The sequence below is a fragment of the Papio anubis genome, chromosome 1 (assembly GCF_008728515.1).
Source record: "Papio anubis isolate 15944 chromosome 1, Panubis1.0, whole genome shotgun sequence".
In the NCBI taxonomy this organism is placed as follows: Eukaryota; Metazoa; Chordata; class Mammalia; order Primates; family Cercopithecidae; genus Papio; species Papio anubis.
Window position 1 is genome coordinate 72,496,084 of NC_044976.1, and position 20,530 is coordinate 72,516,613.

General features: G+C 33.0%; 1 protein-coding gene across 1 annotated transcript in view; it reads right to left on the reverse strand.

Annotated features, from left to right (window-relative positions):
• The window catches only part of LRRIQ3 (leucine rich repeats and IQ motif containing 3), a 168,025-nt gene that overhangs the window by 108,829 nt on the left and 38,666 nt on the right, over positions 1-20,530 (reverse strand). The window contains exon 4 of the mRNA XM_003892066.5: positions 20,067-20,200. Within this exon, the coding sequence (XP_003892115.2) occupies positions 20,067-20,200 (134 nt within the window). The remainder of the gene's footprint in view (positions 1-20,066; positions 20,201-20,530) is intronic.

Here is a 20,530-nt window from a genome sequence, read left to right on the forward strand (position 1 = left end):
TAAATAAATAAATTAATAATAATAATAATAATAATAATAAAAGTAAAAATAAAATATGAGAAATATATTATGCCAACAAATTGACAAATTGGAAAATGTAGATGAAATGGACAAATTCCTTAAAAAACACTAATTACCAAAACTAACTTAAGAAGACATACAAAACCTAGATAGATCTGTAACAAGTAAAGAAATTGAAGTCACAATTTATAATATTCTCATAGATAAAATCCAAGGCCCAGATGGCTTCACTGGTGAATTCTACTAAACATTTAAGAAAGAAATAATACCAATCTTTCAAATACTCCTTCAGAAATAGGGAAGGAAACACATCCCAATTAATTCTGTAAGACCAAGGAGTTTTGCCATCATTCCAGATGGTGGCTACACAGAAGGTTTCTTAGCACAGCAGTGAGCATCATTCCAAGGTACCTCTCTGGAACCCTAATGAGCAGCTTAACGGCAATTTCAAGAATAAAGTATTGTTCAAGAATCCATAAAGAAATAGATCTAATTTTATATATATATATATATATATATTAGAAATAGTGAAATTTCATCAAGGACTTTGATTTTGCTTTTGGAATTATTCCTTAATTTGAGCATTAATTAGTTTTATCTACCTTCTTACCTATCACTCATAATTTTTCTATTACTTTGGTTATTCCAGTCAATTTCTCAGAGGCAGATTGTTTTTAGTAATTATTTTGCTAACTGTAAATGCAAAATTTCCTTAGCCTTCTTCATTCTTTCCACTCTTTTCACAGTCATTCAGTAGAAATTATTAAGGTTAAAGGGAAAACCATTTTGATTCATTTTATACTGCAACTCAAACCATAAACAGTTGAAGTAGAAAACTTTAAGAGTCTTATTTGCCGAACCTCATAATGGTTCTTTATATCTTCAAGCACTGAATTAAGTTTATTATTTTACTGTTGTTTGTTAAAAACATGTTAAGTATTTTAAGAGTATAATATTTATGGCTATTTCTTGCATTCATGATTGCTTTTGGTTTCAACTTTTGGTTCCTAAGGGGCAGGAGATATGCCTTTACAATGATCTAAATAAAAATCATATATACCTAATAGACAATATATAATAGACAATATATCTAGTATAATTACAGGGGGAAAAGAATCCCCTCTTTAAATTTTTTAAATTCACTCCTATTTTATTTACAACACTTTTTAAAATTAAACAATCAACCTAAATTGTTACTGCAGATTTTATATAACAAGCATCTTTCAGACACTTCTCAAAAGAAGACATTTATGTGGCCAACATACATATGGAAAAAAAGCTCATCATCACTGGTCATTAGAGAAATGCAAATCAAAACCACAATGAGATACCATCTCACACCAGTTAGAAAATGGCGATCTTCAAAAAGTCAGGAAACAACAGATGCTGGTGAGGCTGTGGAGATACAGGAATGCTTTTACACTATTGGTGGGAGTGTATATTAGTTCAACCATTGTGGAAGACAGTGTGGCAATTCCTCAAGGGTTGAGAATGAGAAATACCATTTGGCCCAGCAATCCCATTACTGAGTATAAACCCAAAGGATTATAAATCATTCTACTATAAAGACACATGCACAGGTATGTTTATTGCAGCACTGTTCACAATAGCAAAGACTTAGACTGGATAAAGAAAATGTGACACATATACAACATGGAATACTATTCAGCCATAAAAAAGGATGAGTTCATGTCCTCTGCAGGGATATGGATGAAGCTGGAAACTATCATTCTCAACAAACACAAGAATAGAAAACCAAACACTGCATATTCTCCAACTCATATGTTGGAGCTAAACAATGAGAACACATAGACGCAGGGAGGGGAACATCAACACTGGAGCCTGTCAGGGGGTGGAGGGGTAGGGGAGGGATAGCGTTAGGAGAAATACCTAATGTAGATGATGGGTTGATGGGTGCAGCAAACCACCATGGCACATGTATACCTATATAACAAACCTGCATGTTCTGCACATGTATCCCAGAACTTAAAGTATAATCAAAAAAAAAAAAAAAAAAAAAAAAAAAAAGAAAAAAAAGAAAGAAAATAAATAACCTGGCTCTTTTGCTTCCGAAAAAAAAAAAAAGGAAAAAAAGAAAACCAAGGCCCTGACTTTATTTAATGGGAATGTGACATGGATGTATGATTACAAGTATGGGGTAGAGGCCAGTACAGATAAGCATAAAGACCTTTAGCATTTTTCATTTTAAAGATGATCACATTTATAGCCAAATCACACTTCATAATTCTCCTGGGTCATAAAAAGTCTATTTTCAGCTATTCCTTCTGGATAAACTGGGGCCGAAATTCCCAGACTGTCTCCAAATATCCTTCAATACATTACCAGACCTATTTACTTACTTTTTGGTGTCCCATGGGCAGGGTTTGACCCAGAGGTCAGCTAGGCATGTCAAGTTGAATGTCTGTTGTCTCAATATGAGAAACAAAAGGAGAAAAACTGCAAGTGGAACTCTTCAGGAGAATGAAATGGCCTTTGTTTAAACAAAAATCCTCTCTTATGGCTGCTTTCAAGAAAGCAGACAGCAAAGACTGTGTTTCAAAACAAGTGGATTGAGAAACTACATTTTTGGACTCAGAACATGCTGCCAGTTACACCTGTAATGGGAGTATTTTTCATTTTAAAGATGATAATGTTTATACTCAAATCATATTTCATAGCTCCCAGGACTACATGGGATCCAGGAGGTAACTGGGTTACATATGAAATTCAATTATCTATGACATATCTGTTCCTCTCCCAGCACCTTCCCTTTCTCTCCAATACAGCCCCCAGTACACTTATCATAGAAAATATGAGAGTGGCTGGGCATGGTGGCTCAAGCCTGTAATATGACACTTTGCGAGGCCAACACTTGAGGCTGGGAGTTTGAGACCAGCCTGGGCAACATAATAAGACCCTGTCTCTGCAAAAATAAATAAATAAATATATATATAAACACACACAAAAATATGTATACACACACACACATAAATGTAAAATGTTAAGCTGTAAATGATGAAAATATGATGGCTTTGGGGAAATAAAATGTATAATTTGACTTCAAACTCTTCAGTGGAAAGAAGGAAGGAAGGAAGGAGGGAAGGAAGGAAGGAAGGAAGGAAGCAAAGAAGGGACGGAAGGAAAAAGCAAGAAGCTAGGAAGGGAAGTAGTGAGGACTGGCCACTATCCATGCAATTGCATACACCACAATTTTTAGTGTCATCCATCATATGCTTCTTTTTCTCACTGTAACAACCACTACCCATTTGCTCACCAAATTCTCTGGATTGTACCCATAAATACCTTTATCCGATCCCTACATCTATATTTTATTCCAGGCCCTTATGATTCACCTAAACTATTTTAGTAACCTAGGATTGATGGCTCTAGTCTTCCCTCATTAAAACTTTTATTCCACATAACTGTAGAGTAACATCTCATGACATCTCTTCTGTGCTTAAACACTTGTAATGGCTTGCCACTACTTATAACAAAGGATAATATTTCTTAATATAAATACTGACTATATGAAAATAACAATATTAATGTCTTATTATAACCCATAGATAAAATTATAGTACATGTCAAAATAGCATGAAAGTTGAAAAGGCGATATAATGGAAGTGGAGCTCTAAAATTTTTATATGGTCAAGAAGAAGAGTAAAGGTACTAATTAAATGAAGATATATTAAAGTAAATAAGCATATGTTAATTGCCAGGATTACTGATTCTTCAAAATTGGAAATATAGAGTGCATCTTCCAAAACAGTAGAGGGGGAAAACATACAATAATAAAAACTAAATTCCAAAGAAGGCAAGAAATATGAGGAAGAAAATTTGCAGAACAGGAGAGAAAAGCAAAAAGCAAAAATAAAAATGTATTTAATACCCCAAACATTAGGAATAGCATTTAATGTGAATAGTCCAAATATGATAGCTAATATAAAAATTATAACTTGATTTAAAAAACCAAACTCTGCTATTTATGAGATAGATAGATAAAGATAAATATACAGAACGATTACAACCTATAACCAAATGGATAGAAAATAAACATGCAAAAACTAAATAAAAAACAAGCCAGTGCAAATATATTTGATAAAGTAAACTTTAAGCCATAAAGATTACTAGATGAATTGACAGTCATTTCATAAAGATAAAAGGTTCAATGGACAGACTGACATGATTTAAAATTTTTATGCAACTAATATCGTGGTTCAAAATACATAAAACAAGACCTAACTATAATGAAATAATAATACATCTACAATCACAGTGAGAGATGTAAGTGCACTTCTCCCAGTGACTGATAAATCTAGTAATCCCAAAATTAATAAGGAATAGAACAGTTGAACACCACCTAACCAGTGACCTAATAGAAATACAAACAATATGCTAGCCAATAACTATTGAGGACACTTTTTTTTAAGCACAGGTGAAAAGCATGGGCCATAAGCAAATCTCAGTGAAATTCAAAGTCAAAGGACTGAAATCATATAGGACACGATTTCCCACTACAAGGCAATTAAGCTTATTTCCCCTGCTCTAAGGTATTTTCACACCAAATAAGTTATTATCATATTAATGTGAAATGTCCTTCCCTACCTCAATAACTTTACACATCCTATAGTTTGACTAGAATTAAACCCTTTACAACTAATCCCACTCTTCTGGCACCACATCCCTTCCAATGTAAAAACATACATACATTCCATACTTGCTGAAATTTTTAAATTTTTGAAAAAATTCGTGTAATATAACCTCTATGAAGTCTTTCTTGACAACCTCACCCAATCAGACTTAACTGTATGCCCACAAAGTTGGGTGAATATTTGTCTACTGTAATATTTATCATAGTAGATAAAATACTGTGTTTGTTTGTCTCTATAACTGAACTATTATCTTCTTATGATTAGGAACCATAATTTGCATCTTTTTGTATTCTCAACACCTAAAACACCTAAAGCATTTAAGACACATCAAGCAACTAATATACTAACATCATCAAACTAGGTTTTCTTTGGCTGCCAAGATGTTCAAAACTAAATTTGTAGCTCAGTTCTTGTTGTCTATTCTAATTTATATCTCCAATAGTAAATTTTTAAAAATATACTTCAGTTTCTTAATAGTACACGCTAGATTATCAATTCAAAATACAAATAAGTTGATGATTCTAAAAATAAGCATGGTTAGATGGCAATGTTGCATCAGTAAAACACGGTTTGAGCTAATATTTTACACAAAAGCGTGATTATGGCTTTTTCAAGAAAAAAAATTCAGTTTGCCTGTATTGCCACAAAAACAGTATCTAGAAAATATGAATGGACAGATATATTGTTTGAATTGTTTCTAAAAATATTAAAATTTCTAAATGTAACATTTTGAACCCACCAATGTAGACATTGATTTATTCAGTAATTATTTATTAACATCTGGTATTTTTAAGATGCAGATAATTTAACCCAATACTTTTTTATTTCTAAATATGTATTAGATACATATTTTGTTTGATAAAAATGTTCTTCTAATTTTTTACAATTTTATGTCACTTTTATCCAAAATTATGAGTTATATAAAACTAAGAAAAAAACACAAACAATATTATTTTGGTAAAATATTGGACTCATTTTGTTGCTTTATGAAAAATTTTCCTAGTGTACTTCTGTTTTCCACTATTAAAAGATAACTGGACTATCAAGTCAAAAGCAGTTTCATAATTTAATCCTGGAGAGATTAAACTGAGAATTACCACTTCTTCCCCTAAAGAATTCTCATTCTTTTTAAAGGCACTGAATAATATTATTCTGAATAATATTTCATTTACACACATATACACACACACACATACATATACACAAACTTATTTAACAATTTCTTTATCTGTTTATTCCTTGATGGACATTTGCATTGATTCTGTATCTTGGCTATTGTGAATAATGTTGCAATGAACGTGGGAGTGCAGCCATCTTTACAAGGTGGTGATTTCATTTCCTTTGAGTTGGAAAGACTGGGGTTGAATCGTTGCATCATATGGTAGTACTATTTTAAGTTACTTTAGGAACCTTCATATTTTTCCCACAGTAGCTGTACCAGTCTCTATTCACATCCATAGTATCACCAATACTTCCACTTTACTAAAAATACTGCTTCTCAAATTATTAATTATCCATTCAAATGAGATAATGAGATCCACATATCACTCAGGAATTGTTAAAGCTTCAATTTTAGCATATTCTCCTCCTAATAGTGTTTACCTACTTTACCAAAGCAGAATTAATCACACCACACCCAGTCCACTTCAACTAAGGAAATACTGCATTGTAATGTGACTTTCTGACTTTGCAAATTAGGTGGCCAAACCATCGTTAGAATAGGTAGCCAAAGCCTATGTAAAAGTCACAGATATAAGGCTGACTGTTAAAGTAGCTTAAATTTCAGTGTCATCTGTTGTATACAATTTCATGTGAATTTTGTATTTTTAAAGGGTACTTATTCCTGGAATGGCCAGAAATGCTTGCTTAAAAGAGTCAGGGCTATACTTACCTGAATCCATAAAGAAGGCAGACAGAAGTGATCATGCTGTTACAGCTTGAATCATCAGGGCATGCATCAAGGCCATGCCACTTATTTTTGCAGCTCCTGAAACCTGCTGATGGATGTACTATACTTGCCTTAAGTGCAGGAAGACCCACAGATTATTGGAATGAGTCCACCCACCTTTTTATGCCACCAATCTTCCAGTAAGTCTAATGGGGACAAGAAGATAGCAATAAAGCTGTCTTGCATGTGTATCTATTAGAAGCCCATTCATTTTGAAAGAAAGCAAACACACAAAATATTCTGCTTCTAGTACCGCTTCTGAAAAATGGAAAACTACTTTCTAATAAGACTAATATAAACATCTATTTTTTATTCTGAGTTTCAAAGGAGTCAAAATATTTTGCAAAGTATTAGTGTAATTAAAATTATTTGGAATAAACTTTAAATAAGGAAACAATTCAGTCCATTTCTGACAACTTCAGAAGGATCATTATTCAACTGGTAAGATGAACGTGAGACCCTATTTTATGGATAATATTTAATTATTAAAATTGTTTACCCAGTCATAAAATGTTATTGATTCCTTAATAGCATTCTAATAAAGATAATTTTTGGTTGACAAATAGTAGAAGAAAGAAGCACATCTGTGTTTCAATATAGCATTAAACAAAGTAAGGTAAATTTTGAAGATGCAAGTTTTAGATAGTATTGCCTTGAATTTGTACTTTGTCTTAACAGATGGTTAACAATCCCTACCATATGCAAAGCTAGACAATATTTTAAATCATTGTATATATCTAGGAAATTCACTTTATTAAACATTTTTCATGCAAATGTTGGCATAAATTTATTATTTAAAATATAATTTTCTTTAAGGAACTTGTGCTACTGGTATCTTTAATATACCTAACATTTAAGGTAGGAATTAACCTAATCTTCATTATACATAAGTAATAATATTATTGAACACACTCAGCATTCAAAATTACACAACTTACTATAACAAATTATAATAACCTTTTATGTATTATATATTATAACTTTTTATCTCATAATTCCAAAATTAAGTCTCAAAATGTACTCCCCAGATAGCTATGGTAACTACCATTGGCACATCAGATATATTACTAAAAAGTTGCCTGTAATGCTTTCATATTAACAAATTATATTAAGTACATCATAAATGTTTTATACTTAAAGTAAATCTTTAATGTCAGTAATTTTAAATGAGACTAATCATTTCCTGATTCATATAAGTTGTGATAATGCTATTTTGAGTATTATCTTATAATAATTTATATTCCTTTAAGAACTAGCAAAGCAGTAATGATATACATTTAAAATGCATATATAGATGTTGGTGTTTAAAATTTTGGCCTCCGAATCAACTATGGTCCATTTATTCTTTACCTATGTGGGCACCTTTCAGTTAGTAGCTCTTGTTTTTTCTCTTTTCTCCTTAACAAGGTGCCCTTAACTTTGATAGGCCGATTAGCTAACTTCCTAGTCCTGACCTTTGGTCTAATTTCCTAGATTATAATCAGTGTCCCTTCATTTGACAAGAAGTCTTATTTGCAACCACATTTGGCATGATCCCAGGATATCCACATATCAAATACTGCCCAAGTAATCAACAATGCAGATTTCTAAGTTAGTTATATGAAAACTTAATCTAGAACAAATTTCTGCAGTCCAGTTTAACATGAAACATTCCTTTATTTTCAATAGATTTTATATTTCAAGGAAACTAGATTGATATTTTTCTATCAACTTAAAAATTAGAAAAAAAAGTTGTATTTATTTTTTCACTTTCTTGGACATAGCTTCAAGCAAGCCTCAAATTCAGAGGCCTGTAACAGTCCACAAAAAAAAAAAAAAAAAAAAAAAAAAAACCACAGCAAAAAAACCATTTATCACATTATCTCCATTGTATCTTCTGTATCAGTCACGGGTAACAAACTTTTTCTATAAAAAGCTAATTAGTAAATATGTAGACGTTAGAGTGTATATATGTTCTATAGCATATTTTTCTTTTTTCTTAACAATCCTTTTAAATTATAAAAACTATTATTCCTTATGCACAGTCTATATCAGATTTTTCCTGCGGACTGTAGTTTCCCAACCTTATATCTATATTTTATCCTAATTCATCCATGTGTGTGTACACACACACACACACGCACACATTTTTCTCCCATTCTGCCTTAGAAATTTTTGAGGAAAAATGAAAAATAAATGCACATACAGACGCACATACATGTACAATTTTAAATTAAATTTAAAATATTTTGACCTACAGAAATATTATAGAGACCCCATAACAATCTTGCTTATTATGATAATATGGTCTATACATACAAAAATAATTTAATGTATATTTAGTAGAGGTAGACAACATCTGAAAATCCTTCCATTTTGGGTACCTCTACTAATGTTGTTATCACTAGCGTATGAATGACTTCAGAAAACAAATCCCATTTTCCATTTTCCTAACAGCTAAGGCAACAGTCATATGACTTAGCTTAACCAATTCGGTGCTTTCTCCCTGGATTTTTACTTTTTAGGGACAATCCAAAAGCACAAGGACAGCAAAAGGGCACTCATGACAGCTGCAACAGAATAATGGGGAGACAAGTAGCCAATAATAACAGAAAATTAGGAACGCTGTCTGGAGTTGGCTCTGCCATGCTTCTTGCTGCTGTTCATTTTCCAAGGCTAGTTACTGTGTCTTCCTGAATTTTTGATGAGCTTCCTGAATAAGCCTCTAACCAATTCTATTATTGTCTAAGTCATTTACAGTTAGTTTCTGCTGTTTGCAAGTAAGAACTCCAGATACTACATAATCTAATCTTCTAAACTTTTAGGTGAGAAAGATTTAAAAAATTACTTGCTTTAATCAATTATGAAAGAAGTAACTCATTAGCTATTCATCAACCACGTAATCAGAAAGACAGCACAAGTATACTAGGCCTACAATCTAAATTTGGAAAGAGTTTTGTAAAATATTCCACCACTAAAATATAATGAATTACTTAGTTTTTTCTTAATTATATTTGTATTAAGTATTTAAATGTAGTATTTTCTCTTCTTTTTATCTACTTTCAAAAATAAATCCTCAATTTTCTCTATCATATCTATGAAGTAATATTTATCTCATAGAACTGCTGTGAGGATCAAATGACTTAATAAAGACAAGTGTACATTTAAAACTTCCTACAAAGTATATAGTTATATGCCATATAATGATGTTCCAGTCAATGACAAACTGGATATACACTGCTGGTCCCCATGAAATTATATTACCATATTTTTCCTCTCTTTTCTATATTTAGATATACAAATACTTATCATTAGGTCACAATTGCCTACAAAATTTAATATAGTAACATTCTATACAGATTTGTGGCCTAGGCTACAAATAGGCTACACCACCTAGGCTATACCACACAACTCAGGTGTGTCGTAGACTCTACAACCTAAGTTTGTCTAAGTACTCTCTATGGTATTCACACAATGACAAAATCACCTAACAACACATTTCTTAGAAGGTAACCTTGTCATTAAGCAGTGTATGACTGTATTTCAGGAAAAATAATCTATTAGGAATAAAATAATTATGTTATTTATAATGTAAAATCATATACAATGTTAGCATACCATTATATATGTCCCATTATATGCCACTATATATGTGAAAATAATAATTCTATTAAAATATAAACACCACAAAGGCAGTGAATTTAAATGTTTTGTCCACTGTTGTATCTTCAGGACCTAGAAAGGGCCTAACCTATGGTAGGCACTCAATAAATACTTGTAGAATGAAGCACTCACTAAATACTTGTAGAATGAACTGATCGATAAAAATAATTATATCATGCCTATAAGGCAGGTAGTGCACATTTGTATATAATTTCATAACTTTGCTATGAAAATTTTATTAAGAAATAATATTTTCCCAAGATCTAGCAAGTGCTAGCAGAATAATACAAATTATTTTATTTTATTTTATTTGGTTATGATCCATGAAATATGGGCCTGAGTCCTGTGTCTATAACTTACAAGTTTTGAAACCTCAAGCAAGTTATCTGGGATTGTTTATAGGATCAAATCAGGTAAATTACATAAAATGTCTGGCACACAATGCCAAGCCAGAACTTGAATACATTATCTGATGATTCTAATCCACTGTCAACTTTGAATAACACCAAAAACTTCACAGTAAGTAGGATAGTTGATTAGATCTAAATAGTTAATATTGTTTTATAATAAATAAAATAGCCTTTATAAGAATTCCCTATAATTGGTCAGTTGAGGCGGCTCACACTTGTAATCTCAGCACTTTAGGAGGACAGGGCAGGCAGATTGCTTGAGCCCAGGAGTTGGAGGCCAGCCTGGGCAACATTGCGAAACTCCATCTCTACAAAAAATACTCCATCTCTACAAAAAATACAAATATGAGCCAGGCATGGCAATGTGTGCCTGTGGTCCCAGCCACTCAGGAGGCTGAGGTGGAAGAATCACTTGAGCCCAGGAAGGTGGAGGTTGCCGTGAGCTTAGATAATGCCATTGCAGTCCTTCCTGGACTACAGGTAAGACTCTGTATCAAAAGAAAAGAATTGCCTATGAACAATAAAAATTAAAAAGCAAATTTAATTTGGTACACTTAATCTCTTTTTTTTTTTTTTTTTTGAGACGCAGTCTTGTTCTGTCACCCAGGCTGGAGTGAGTGGCAGGATCTCGGCTCACTGCAAGCTCCGCCTCCCGGGTTCCTGCCATTCTCCTGCCTCAGCATCCCGGGTAGCTGGGACTACAGGCACCCGCCACCACGCCCAGCTAATTTTTGTATTTTTAGTAGAGACGGGGTTTCACTGTGTAAGTCAGGATGGTCTCGATCTCCCGACCTTGTGATCCACCCGCCTTGGCCTCCCAAAGTGCTGGGATTACAGGCGTGAGCCACTGCCTCCGGCCAGTACACTTAATCTCTACAATTTTCTATGCTTATCATTATACAGGCAGCAAGAAAATTATAAAAAAACTTCATATGAAATAAATAAATTTTTCTCTTTTTATCTACTCTTTTTCTCTGATCAACCATGAAAGATTCTAACTCATGATAAATAAAACATTTTAAGGTATTTTTCAAACCCAATTAATTTGATATTTGATAACACAGGTTGCTACCCTGACAATTATAGTAGAGAATAATGATTTTATGTCAAAATGCTAATCATTTCAGGAGAGCTTTCCAATATCAACACAATGTCCATAAAATAAAGTGAAAGTGTCAGAAAACTTAATTCAAAAGGCATGCATTATTGATAAAAACATGTTTTGGATACAGTTTTAACTGTTAGTCTGAGGGGGATTTCCTTATATGTGACTTGATGCCTTTCTCTTGCTGTCTCTAGAACTCTCTCTGCTTTTGTCTTTTGTCAGTTTAACTATACTGTGCCATTGAGAAGACCTTTTGGGGTTGAATCTTTTTGAGGACTTTTAAGCTTTCTGTATGTGGGCCTATATGTTTTGCAAGACTTAAGATGTTTTCAGCTATTATTTCATTAAATAGGTTTTCTACATCTTTGTCCATCTCTTCTTCTTCTGAGTCTTTCAAAATGTGAGAATTTGATCACTTTAAATTTCTCATTCAAGAATTCATGAATTGCTTTTCTGATTTCTTTGTATTGCTTAACCGTGTTCTTTTATATCTCACTGAGTTCCTTTAAAATCATGAAAAAAAATTTTCAGGCATTTCAAATACATTTTTTTCCTTTGGAATCTGTTTATAGAGAATTATTGTGTTTCTTTGGAGGCATTATGTTTCCTGCTTTTTCATGTTTCTTGTGTCTTTACATTGACATCTGGACATCTGGTGTTAACAGTTGCTTCTTCTAATTTTTTGTAGGGAAGTATTTTTTGTTATAGATGTATCTATAGTGTTGGTTGGATAGGGTGCTTTGACTTTGAATCTGGTAGGTGTAGTGGAGTAGTCTCAGCATAATTTATTTGACCATAATTAGCATAATATAATTTGTCCTGCAACATAACATGATCATGCGAGTAACACCAGGGAACAAAAGCCATGTGGGTCACCTAGGAATTATACCTACCACATGTGATATGAGATCAAATAAGATCAAATCTTAGTTACCTTGAAACCATGTGAAGTGAGGACACGACTGGCTTATAATAAATAGGCACACATTTTCATCAACATGGTTCGGGGCAAAAGTGAGGAATGCCCATGGTGTTATTTTCCTCTTTTATTCTGTTAATATAAGTGATTTTCTAATGTTAAACTAACCTTGTATTCCTGGAATAAACTTAAATTGGTTATAAGGTATTATTATTTTTTCTGTATCATTCGATCTAATTTTCTAATATTGTATTCATGATTTTTACATTTGTATTCATGACACTGACCTGAAATGTTCTTTCTTGTAAAGTCTTTGTAAGATTTTAGTATTAAGGTTTTGTTGGTCTCTCAAAATAATATGTAAAGTGTTTTCCTTTACTCTCTGGGAAATTTATGTAAGATGGCATTATATTTTCCTTACATGTATAGAACCATTCATCAGTAAATTCATCCAGGCTCAATGTCTCTTTGTGAAAAGAATTTCAAGAATGTGTTCAACTTTTTAACATATGTACAACTATTTAGTATTTTTATTTCTTCCTTTGTCAGTTTGAAAATTGTGTTTCTTCACAGAATTTTTTCATATCACATAAAAAATTGTAATTTTTGGTATAAAGTTCTTTATTCACTTTAATATGTGTAGACCTATAGCAATGTGCCTTTTTAAATTCTTTATGTTGGTAATTTATATTTTTACTTTCTCTTTGCTTTATCAGTCTTGCTGGAGTACTACCAATTTCTCTCCATAAATAATGAACTCTTAAATATATTATTATTTTCTTGTGCATTTTCTCATGCTTATTGTATATTTGTGTTCCATTTCATTAATTTCTGATACTACTTTTCTTATTCCCCTTTACTCTGTTTGGGTATAACTTCTGCTATTTTTCTATCTTCATGGGACAGATGCTTAGATTCTTGATATGCTAGCCTTTCTCCTTTGTTCATACATGCATTTGTAGCAGCTAGGCAATAATTATTATTTTGTCTTTTGCTTTCAAATATTCTGTGGCAGAAACTGCCTGACACCACTCAATTCTAATTCTCTTTTTAATACTTAGTAACAGTAGCCAAATTTCATACAGATGACAAAGAGATCAGATAAAAGACCCTATTTCTTAGCTGCCAGTGTACCCATATAACTAAATTCTAGCCAAGGAAATGTAGGAAAGGGGAATTCTGGCCAAGGAAATGTAGGAAAAGGGAAATGCAGTAAATCCAATAAGGGTGATTAAAATTGCTGTTATAACGGGGAGATGTGCCCCTTTCTGCCACTCAGTATTGCCCGTCTTCCAGCATACAATCAGATGTAAAGATTGGAACTCTGGCAGCCATTCTGAGCATAAATGACCTTGAAGATAAAACACACAAATTAGAAAGGTAGATTGAAAAGTTAGAGGAAGGTTGGGTCCTTGATTTTGTGCCTTGATTTTGGCCTTTTGTACAGGCCTGGACTTTCTGAACTACAGACTCTTCTCACATTAAAAACAAAACTTCTAGGCCGGGCGTGGTGGCTCAAGCCTGTAATCCCAGCACTCTGGGAGGCCGAGACGGGCAGATCATGAGGCCAGGAGATCGAGACCATCCTGGCTAACCCGGTGAAACCCCGTCTCTACTAAAAAATACAAAAACTAGCTGGGCGAGGTGGTGGGCACCTGTAGTCCCAGCTACTCAGGAGGCTGAGGCAGGAGAATGGCGTAAACCCGGGAGGCAGAGCTTGCAGTGAGCTGAGATCCGGCCACTGCACTCCAGCCTGGGCGAGAAAGCGAGACTCTGTCTCAACAACAACCAAAAAAAAAAACAAAAAACAAAACTTCTGCCGAGTTTAAGCCAAGATATTGGGGATCCCTCTTACATAGAACTGAATTGAATAAGTAAACATACAAATACATTATTTCTTCTTCTTTTAATTATCAAATTTACTAAAGCTTTCAGGAAATTGTCATATATAGTGATGATTATGTGCCTCCTTCTCTTGCTCCTCATTGGATAAGATAACGTACTATTTTGCTATTATTTTCCAATACGTATATTAATGTATTTTAATCATATTTACTAGAAAGTGCAGTCTAAGTATCTTAGACTTTTCATATAGTAAACTTTCGCTTCTGCTAAAACCTAGTTTACTATGGCCCTAGCATTTAGATGGTTCCTACATTAACACTACCTGCAAAAAGAAATTTGCAACCATACAATCAGACAATCAGAGTTAAACATTTTTCTTGGAAAATAAGCTGAAATTTGTCTTTCTAAAACTTTCACTCACTATACCTGATTTTTTTGTCTATTTTACATACAGAAAATATTCAATAATTTGAGGTCAACCATTTGAATTGCCTTAAATTTACTCTTGTGATACTTAAATATCCAAGTTCCCCTAATCATACCTCTGATGATATAACTATAGGATATTTCAGTTATCCCCACCTTATATGTTTTAAGAAATAAATATTTATTTAATAAAAATCACCTAAAATGTGAACGTCACAGAAATTTAGTTTGCCAGACATAGTTATTGAATGATGCTTTTTTTTTTTCTTTTCTTTCTTTCTTTTTTTTTTTTTTTTTTTTTTGAGATGGAGTCAGCCTCCTGAGTAGCTGGGACTACAGGTGTGCACCACCACGCTCAGCTAATTTTTGTATTTTTAGTAGAGAGGGGTTTCACCATTTTGGCCAGAATTCTCTCGATCTCTTGACCTCGTGATCCGCCCTCCTCAGCCTGAATAATGCTTTTAACATGTAAACACTACTTTTTAAAGGTACTGTGGGATAATAGTTATGGCAGTGACATAGTTTTCTAATTTCTCCAGATTCTTTCATAAAAACAGACATAACAACTAGAAGGCAAAATTTTTGAATTTCTACAACAGTACCATGTGACAAAGTATCCTCAGGAAATCCAAAATGTGAATGAATGGGGAAAAATCATTGACAACTGTAAGCCCACTGCTGTGTTAGCAATTATTCAGGAGGAAACAGATGAAAGTAATGAGGCATTTGATGGAAAAAACAAAACAAATAGTAAGAACAGGAGCTAAATTCGGAGTGGGGGGATGGGCGTTAGTGTGTGAATACAATAAATCGAAAAATCTATGGTAAGATCTAAAGGATCTGAAGCATTCTGGGACTCTACACCCCCAAAACTAACCAGCCAAAACTCTCTTACAGGTCAAAGCCCAAAGTGAGGAGAATTTCCTGGGAATAGAATCCTAATTGATTAGCAGAGAAAAATAGTGAAAAGAGACAGAAAAATATCCACATTAACAAGGAAGTGATAGGAACCAGAGCCAGAGATACCATAAAGAGAACCATGATATTGTGGATACTACACAAACACAATAGGAGTAGTTTAAATCCTGAAAAAAGAAAACCTTCTTCTTAAAGTTCAGAAAAACTAATTTTATAGAACCAGCAATGCAGAAAAAACACTATCTCATCCTTTACAGAATAATAATAAAAAGAAAATAAAGAGCATAACAACATCATTGTAGACAATGAAAGCAGGCCAGAAAGTGAAGCTTATAAAAAATAAAAATAAAATTACAACCTATTATTTCAAAATGAACAAAAAGATAGCAAGAAAATTATATAAGACATATAAGAGCAAATGTAGAAATGCAGTGATAGAAATCAGAAAAAAATCAGTATTTACTCATTTTATATGTAAAGACTAAACCAGAAGGATTATAATTATAAAGGAAAACAACAAAAAATTTCCTAAGTGAAATAGACTAAAATAAGAAATATTTTTGAAATTAAAAAGAAAATCAGTAGAAAAAGTACTATCACTATAAATAAATATGAATAACTATTCAACAAAGTATTTTGAAAACATATCTCCAGTCTAATAATGATTTTAAAAATCCTGCAACAAATCTTGAATCGTATTAAATACGTTGTCGATAGTTGTATGTAATAGTGATTTTGAAACTCTTTTGTGTATATTGTAGGATTAAGCTAATGAGTAAAATTAATAATGTTGGCAACCACAATTCGAAGGGAAGTATAATGTTGAATGAAAGCAGTGAAGAACCCTCTGTGTTGGATTAACATTTGAGGTGTTAACATGAATTTATGATGGAAAGAATAATCCATATTCTGCCCGCTGAAATAGGCTAAAATAGTGATACCCCAATAGCAATGAATACATCTAGTTTCTATATCTTAGTTTCCAAATACCATTCCTTACTGAAAGAACTAGAGCTGTTTAGAAACGCTGACTTCAGCAGTGTTGTTAGAAAAGTAAAAGGAGCATGGAATTTGGAAAATGTTAAACACCAGAATCTGATATGTATTTACATGCAGTTTCATCTTTTCATAACTGACCACAAATGCCCAACACAAAATAGCTGTCTGATATTGATTCATATATTAGCTTCCCCACCAAGTTTAAACTCTCAATGTTTCATCTGTAAAACAGAAAATACAGAAAGACTCAAAAGCTCTGTTTTATTAAATAATAAAATGGATTAATGTACCTAATATGGTGCTTTACATATATTGCACATTCAATAAATGTTTGTTTCCTATATTCTTTTCCATTATTTTTCCTTTTTTACAACCCATCAACGCAACCAATAATCCTCCCTATGATCTCAATATAGCTGCCTTTACGTAGGTTTAGGAGGCTATCAATCAAATCACATTTCATTCTAAGAATAAAAGTATACTTTCCTTATATGCAATCACCCACACTAGAAATACTACCACTCTAAAAGATAATAGCATTAATCATAATAATTTTATAAATTTTGGCCATACATATTTCAAGTACTTTTATTTGAAAATTTCAAAGTATAAAATATTTGGGTCTGGGGAGACATTTCTCATGCCTATAAATAGACACACAAAAGGACTAATCACTCGGACACTAGGTTGTGGGAATCTATAGTTGCCCCTGAGGGGAGCTCTTCATATTTCCTAATTCTTACTTTCACCTTTCCATGAATGAATCCAGATCTGATTTCAGCTCCCACTGTCTCTCCATTTATTGATGTATTAATCAATTCAGAAAATATTTTGAGCACCTAACATGTGTCAGGCATTCTGTTACATGTTAAAGATACAGAGTGGAAAACAGAGATACAGTCTCATACAGCGTATTGTACATATGGAGATATAATTAATTATAGAGATGACTATAATACAGTATGGTAAGAGCTTGTGATGTGAGTAAAAGTATGTGAAACACATCAAAGAGACAATATTCCAAACATTTGTCCTAAACAAATTGAAAGCCACTGGAGGACTTTAAGTTCGTGAATAAAATGATTAAATTTGTATTTTTGAAAGATTACTCTGTGTATGCTGGAAGGGAGCAAGAAATCCAAGAGAAATTTCCCATGGTACCAAACAACACAGAGAGCACTAAATATAACAACAACAATAATAATTAAATTTTTAAGGCCAGGCGTGGTGGCTCACGCCTGTAATCCCAGTACTTTGGGAGGCTGAGGCGGTGGATCAATGAGTCAGAGATCGACCATCCGCTAACACGGTGAAACCATGTCTCTACTAAAAATACAAAATTAGCCAGGCAGGGCGGCTCGTAGTCCCAGCTACTCGGCAGGCTGGAGGCAGGAGAATGGCGAACCCAGGAGTATGGAGCTTGCAGTGAGCTCTGAGATCGCCCACTGCACTCCAGTCTGAGACACAGCGCAGACTGGCCTCAAAAAAAAAAATACAAAAAAAAAAAAAAAAAAAAAATTAGCCGGGCATGGTGGCGGGTGCCTGTAGTCCCAGCTACTTGGGAGGCTGAGGCAGGAGAATGGCGTAAACCCAGGAGGCGGAGCTTGCAGTGAGCCGAGATCGTGCCACTGCACTCCAGACTGGGAGGCAGAGCGAGACTCCATCTCAAAAATTAAAAAATTAAAAATTAATAGCTAATAAGAATGTAATATCCACTTTTGCTAGGTGCTAAGAGCATTATATTGATCATCTCAATTCCCACAAAAAATAGAAATAAGTACTGTTACTAGCCCCTGTTCTTTACAGTTTTACAGATAAAGAAATTCAAGCCCAGCGTAGGCAAGTAATGTGCCTAATAGAACAGAGCTTTAAAGAGGGAGAAAATACAAATCAGTTTGTCTTGAACCCTGTCATATATTATTATTGAAATCTCTTCCTGCAAAACTCTCAAATTCTATTCATACATGCTTAGTTTTTAAAGATTCTTCCCATAAACAAAGTTTTTATCTCATGTTACATGAGCGTCAGTGAGAACTTTCATTCTACCAGAGAAAAAAATCCCTGGGGTATAAACCAAAAACAATATCCTTTAATTAGATCTGTATTTAATATAAAGAGCACATTAAATTCAAATGCAAAATAAAGACAGAATTAATATTTTAAATAGGTATTTTCAGCAACTGCCTGATTGATTCTTTTGCACCTCCTTTACTCAGACAATTTGACTTGTCTCCAATGTGAAATTATGTTCTCTCATATTTTGACCTCAGTGTGAACATTATGTGGAACCACTTCCTCAGAAGTCAGAGGCACTATATTTATGGTCAGTTTTGCTATTCATTCCTCATACTTGTTTCTCTTTATCAAGACTATTGCCACCTATGATTTAGCATATATTGGTTTATGCTGGAGGACATTGTGTCTCATTGTGTCTATCTTACCACAGAATGTTGAATCTCATTTCAGTGAAACTTCCTAATCTTGCTTTACCAACAAATGTCCATTTTCTTATTCCAGATCTATGTTAATCCTATCTATATTTCAGGACCAAATTTCATTTCTATGTTCTGAATTTTAACATTTAGAATAAGCTATATGAAAATTTTCATTTAGTTTTTCACATGTTTGGCATTTGGTATGACCAATACTATAAATTGATGACAAGAGTATCCTATCTTATCTTTGCAAGTACAATGTTAAGAAATTCTAGCAAAAAAAAAAAAAAAAAAAAAAAAAAAAAGGTTTTCTTTTATTTGTAAAGCTTAGCTACTGAAAAGGAATGCAAGGAACAAGAAAAAAGGAAAAGATAACTAAATAAAGGACAATATAGATTGATGTGGTAGCAGATGTCTCAGCAAAATTGTATTTGCATCTAAACAAAATATAAAATCTTCCATATATGTTCCATGTTTTATATTTCTATTGTATCCCATTATATAATCCATGGCTTACATTTGTATTTATATGGTAAATTGAAAAGAGAAAAATAAAATATCAAATGTTGGTTATTCTAAATATTATATTACTATAGAGTCTGTGGTATTTTTCTTAAAGTTAGGTTAAACAGACTATACCATTTTGATGATAGAGAATACAAAAATGCAAATTATTGGAGAATTGACTTTTGATCTTCTTCACCTTCTTATTTCAATATTCAAATGGTAAAGAAAACAAAACATACCTCAAATTTTTTCTAACTAAGAAACCACGTATCCATCTTTGAACAATCAAAACTGGTGAATTATGAGCCAGAATCGCATTAATTTTTGAAGTAATATATTGAATATTATTGATTTCCTCTTCATAGGTTGTTCCCTGTATAAAGAAAATATAATTAATAATTTTTATCTTTCATGAAAGTATTTCCAAAAGATATTTTAAACTTGGTAATCTATTGGTATACATAAACCAATAAACTGTTCACAAGGTCTTATAGGCATTATAGTTAAATTATGATATCGTTGGATGCTTGTCCCCTCCAAATCTTATGTTGGAATGTAATCCCCAATGGTAGAGATAGGGGTTTGTGGGAGGTATTGGATCATGGGGGCCATTCCCTCCTGAATGGCTTAGTGTCATCCCTTTGATGATGAGTGACTTCTTGCTCATACAGTTCACATGAGATCTGGTTGTGGAACCACTCCG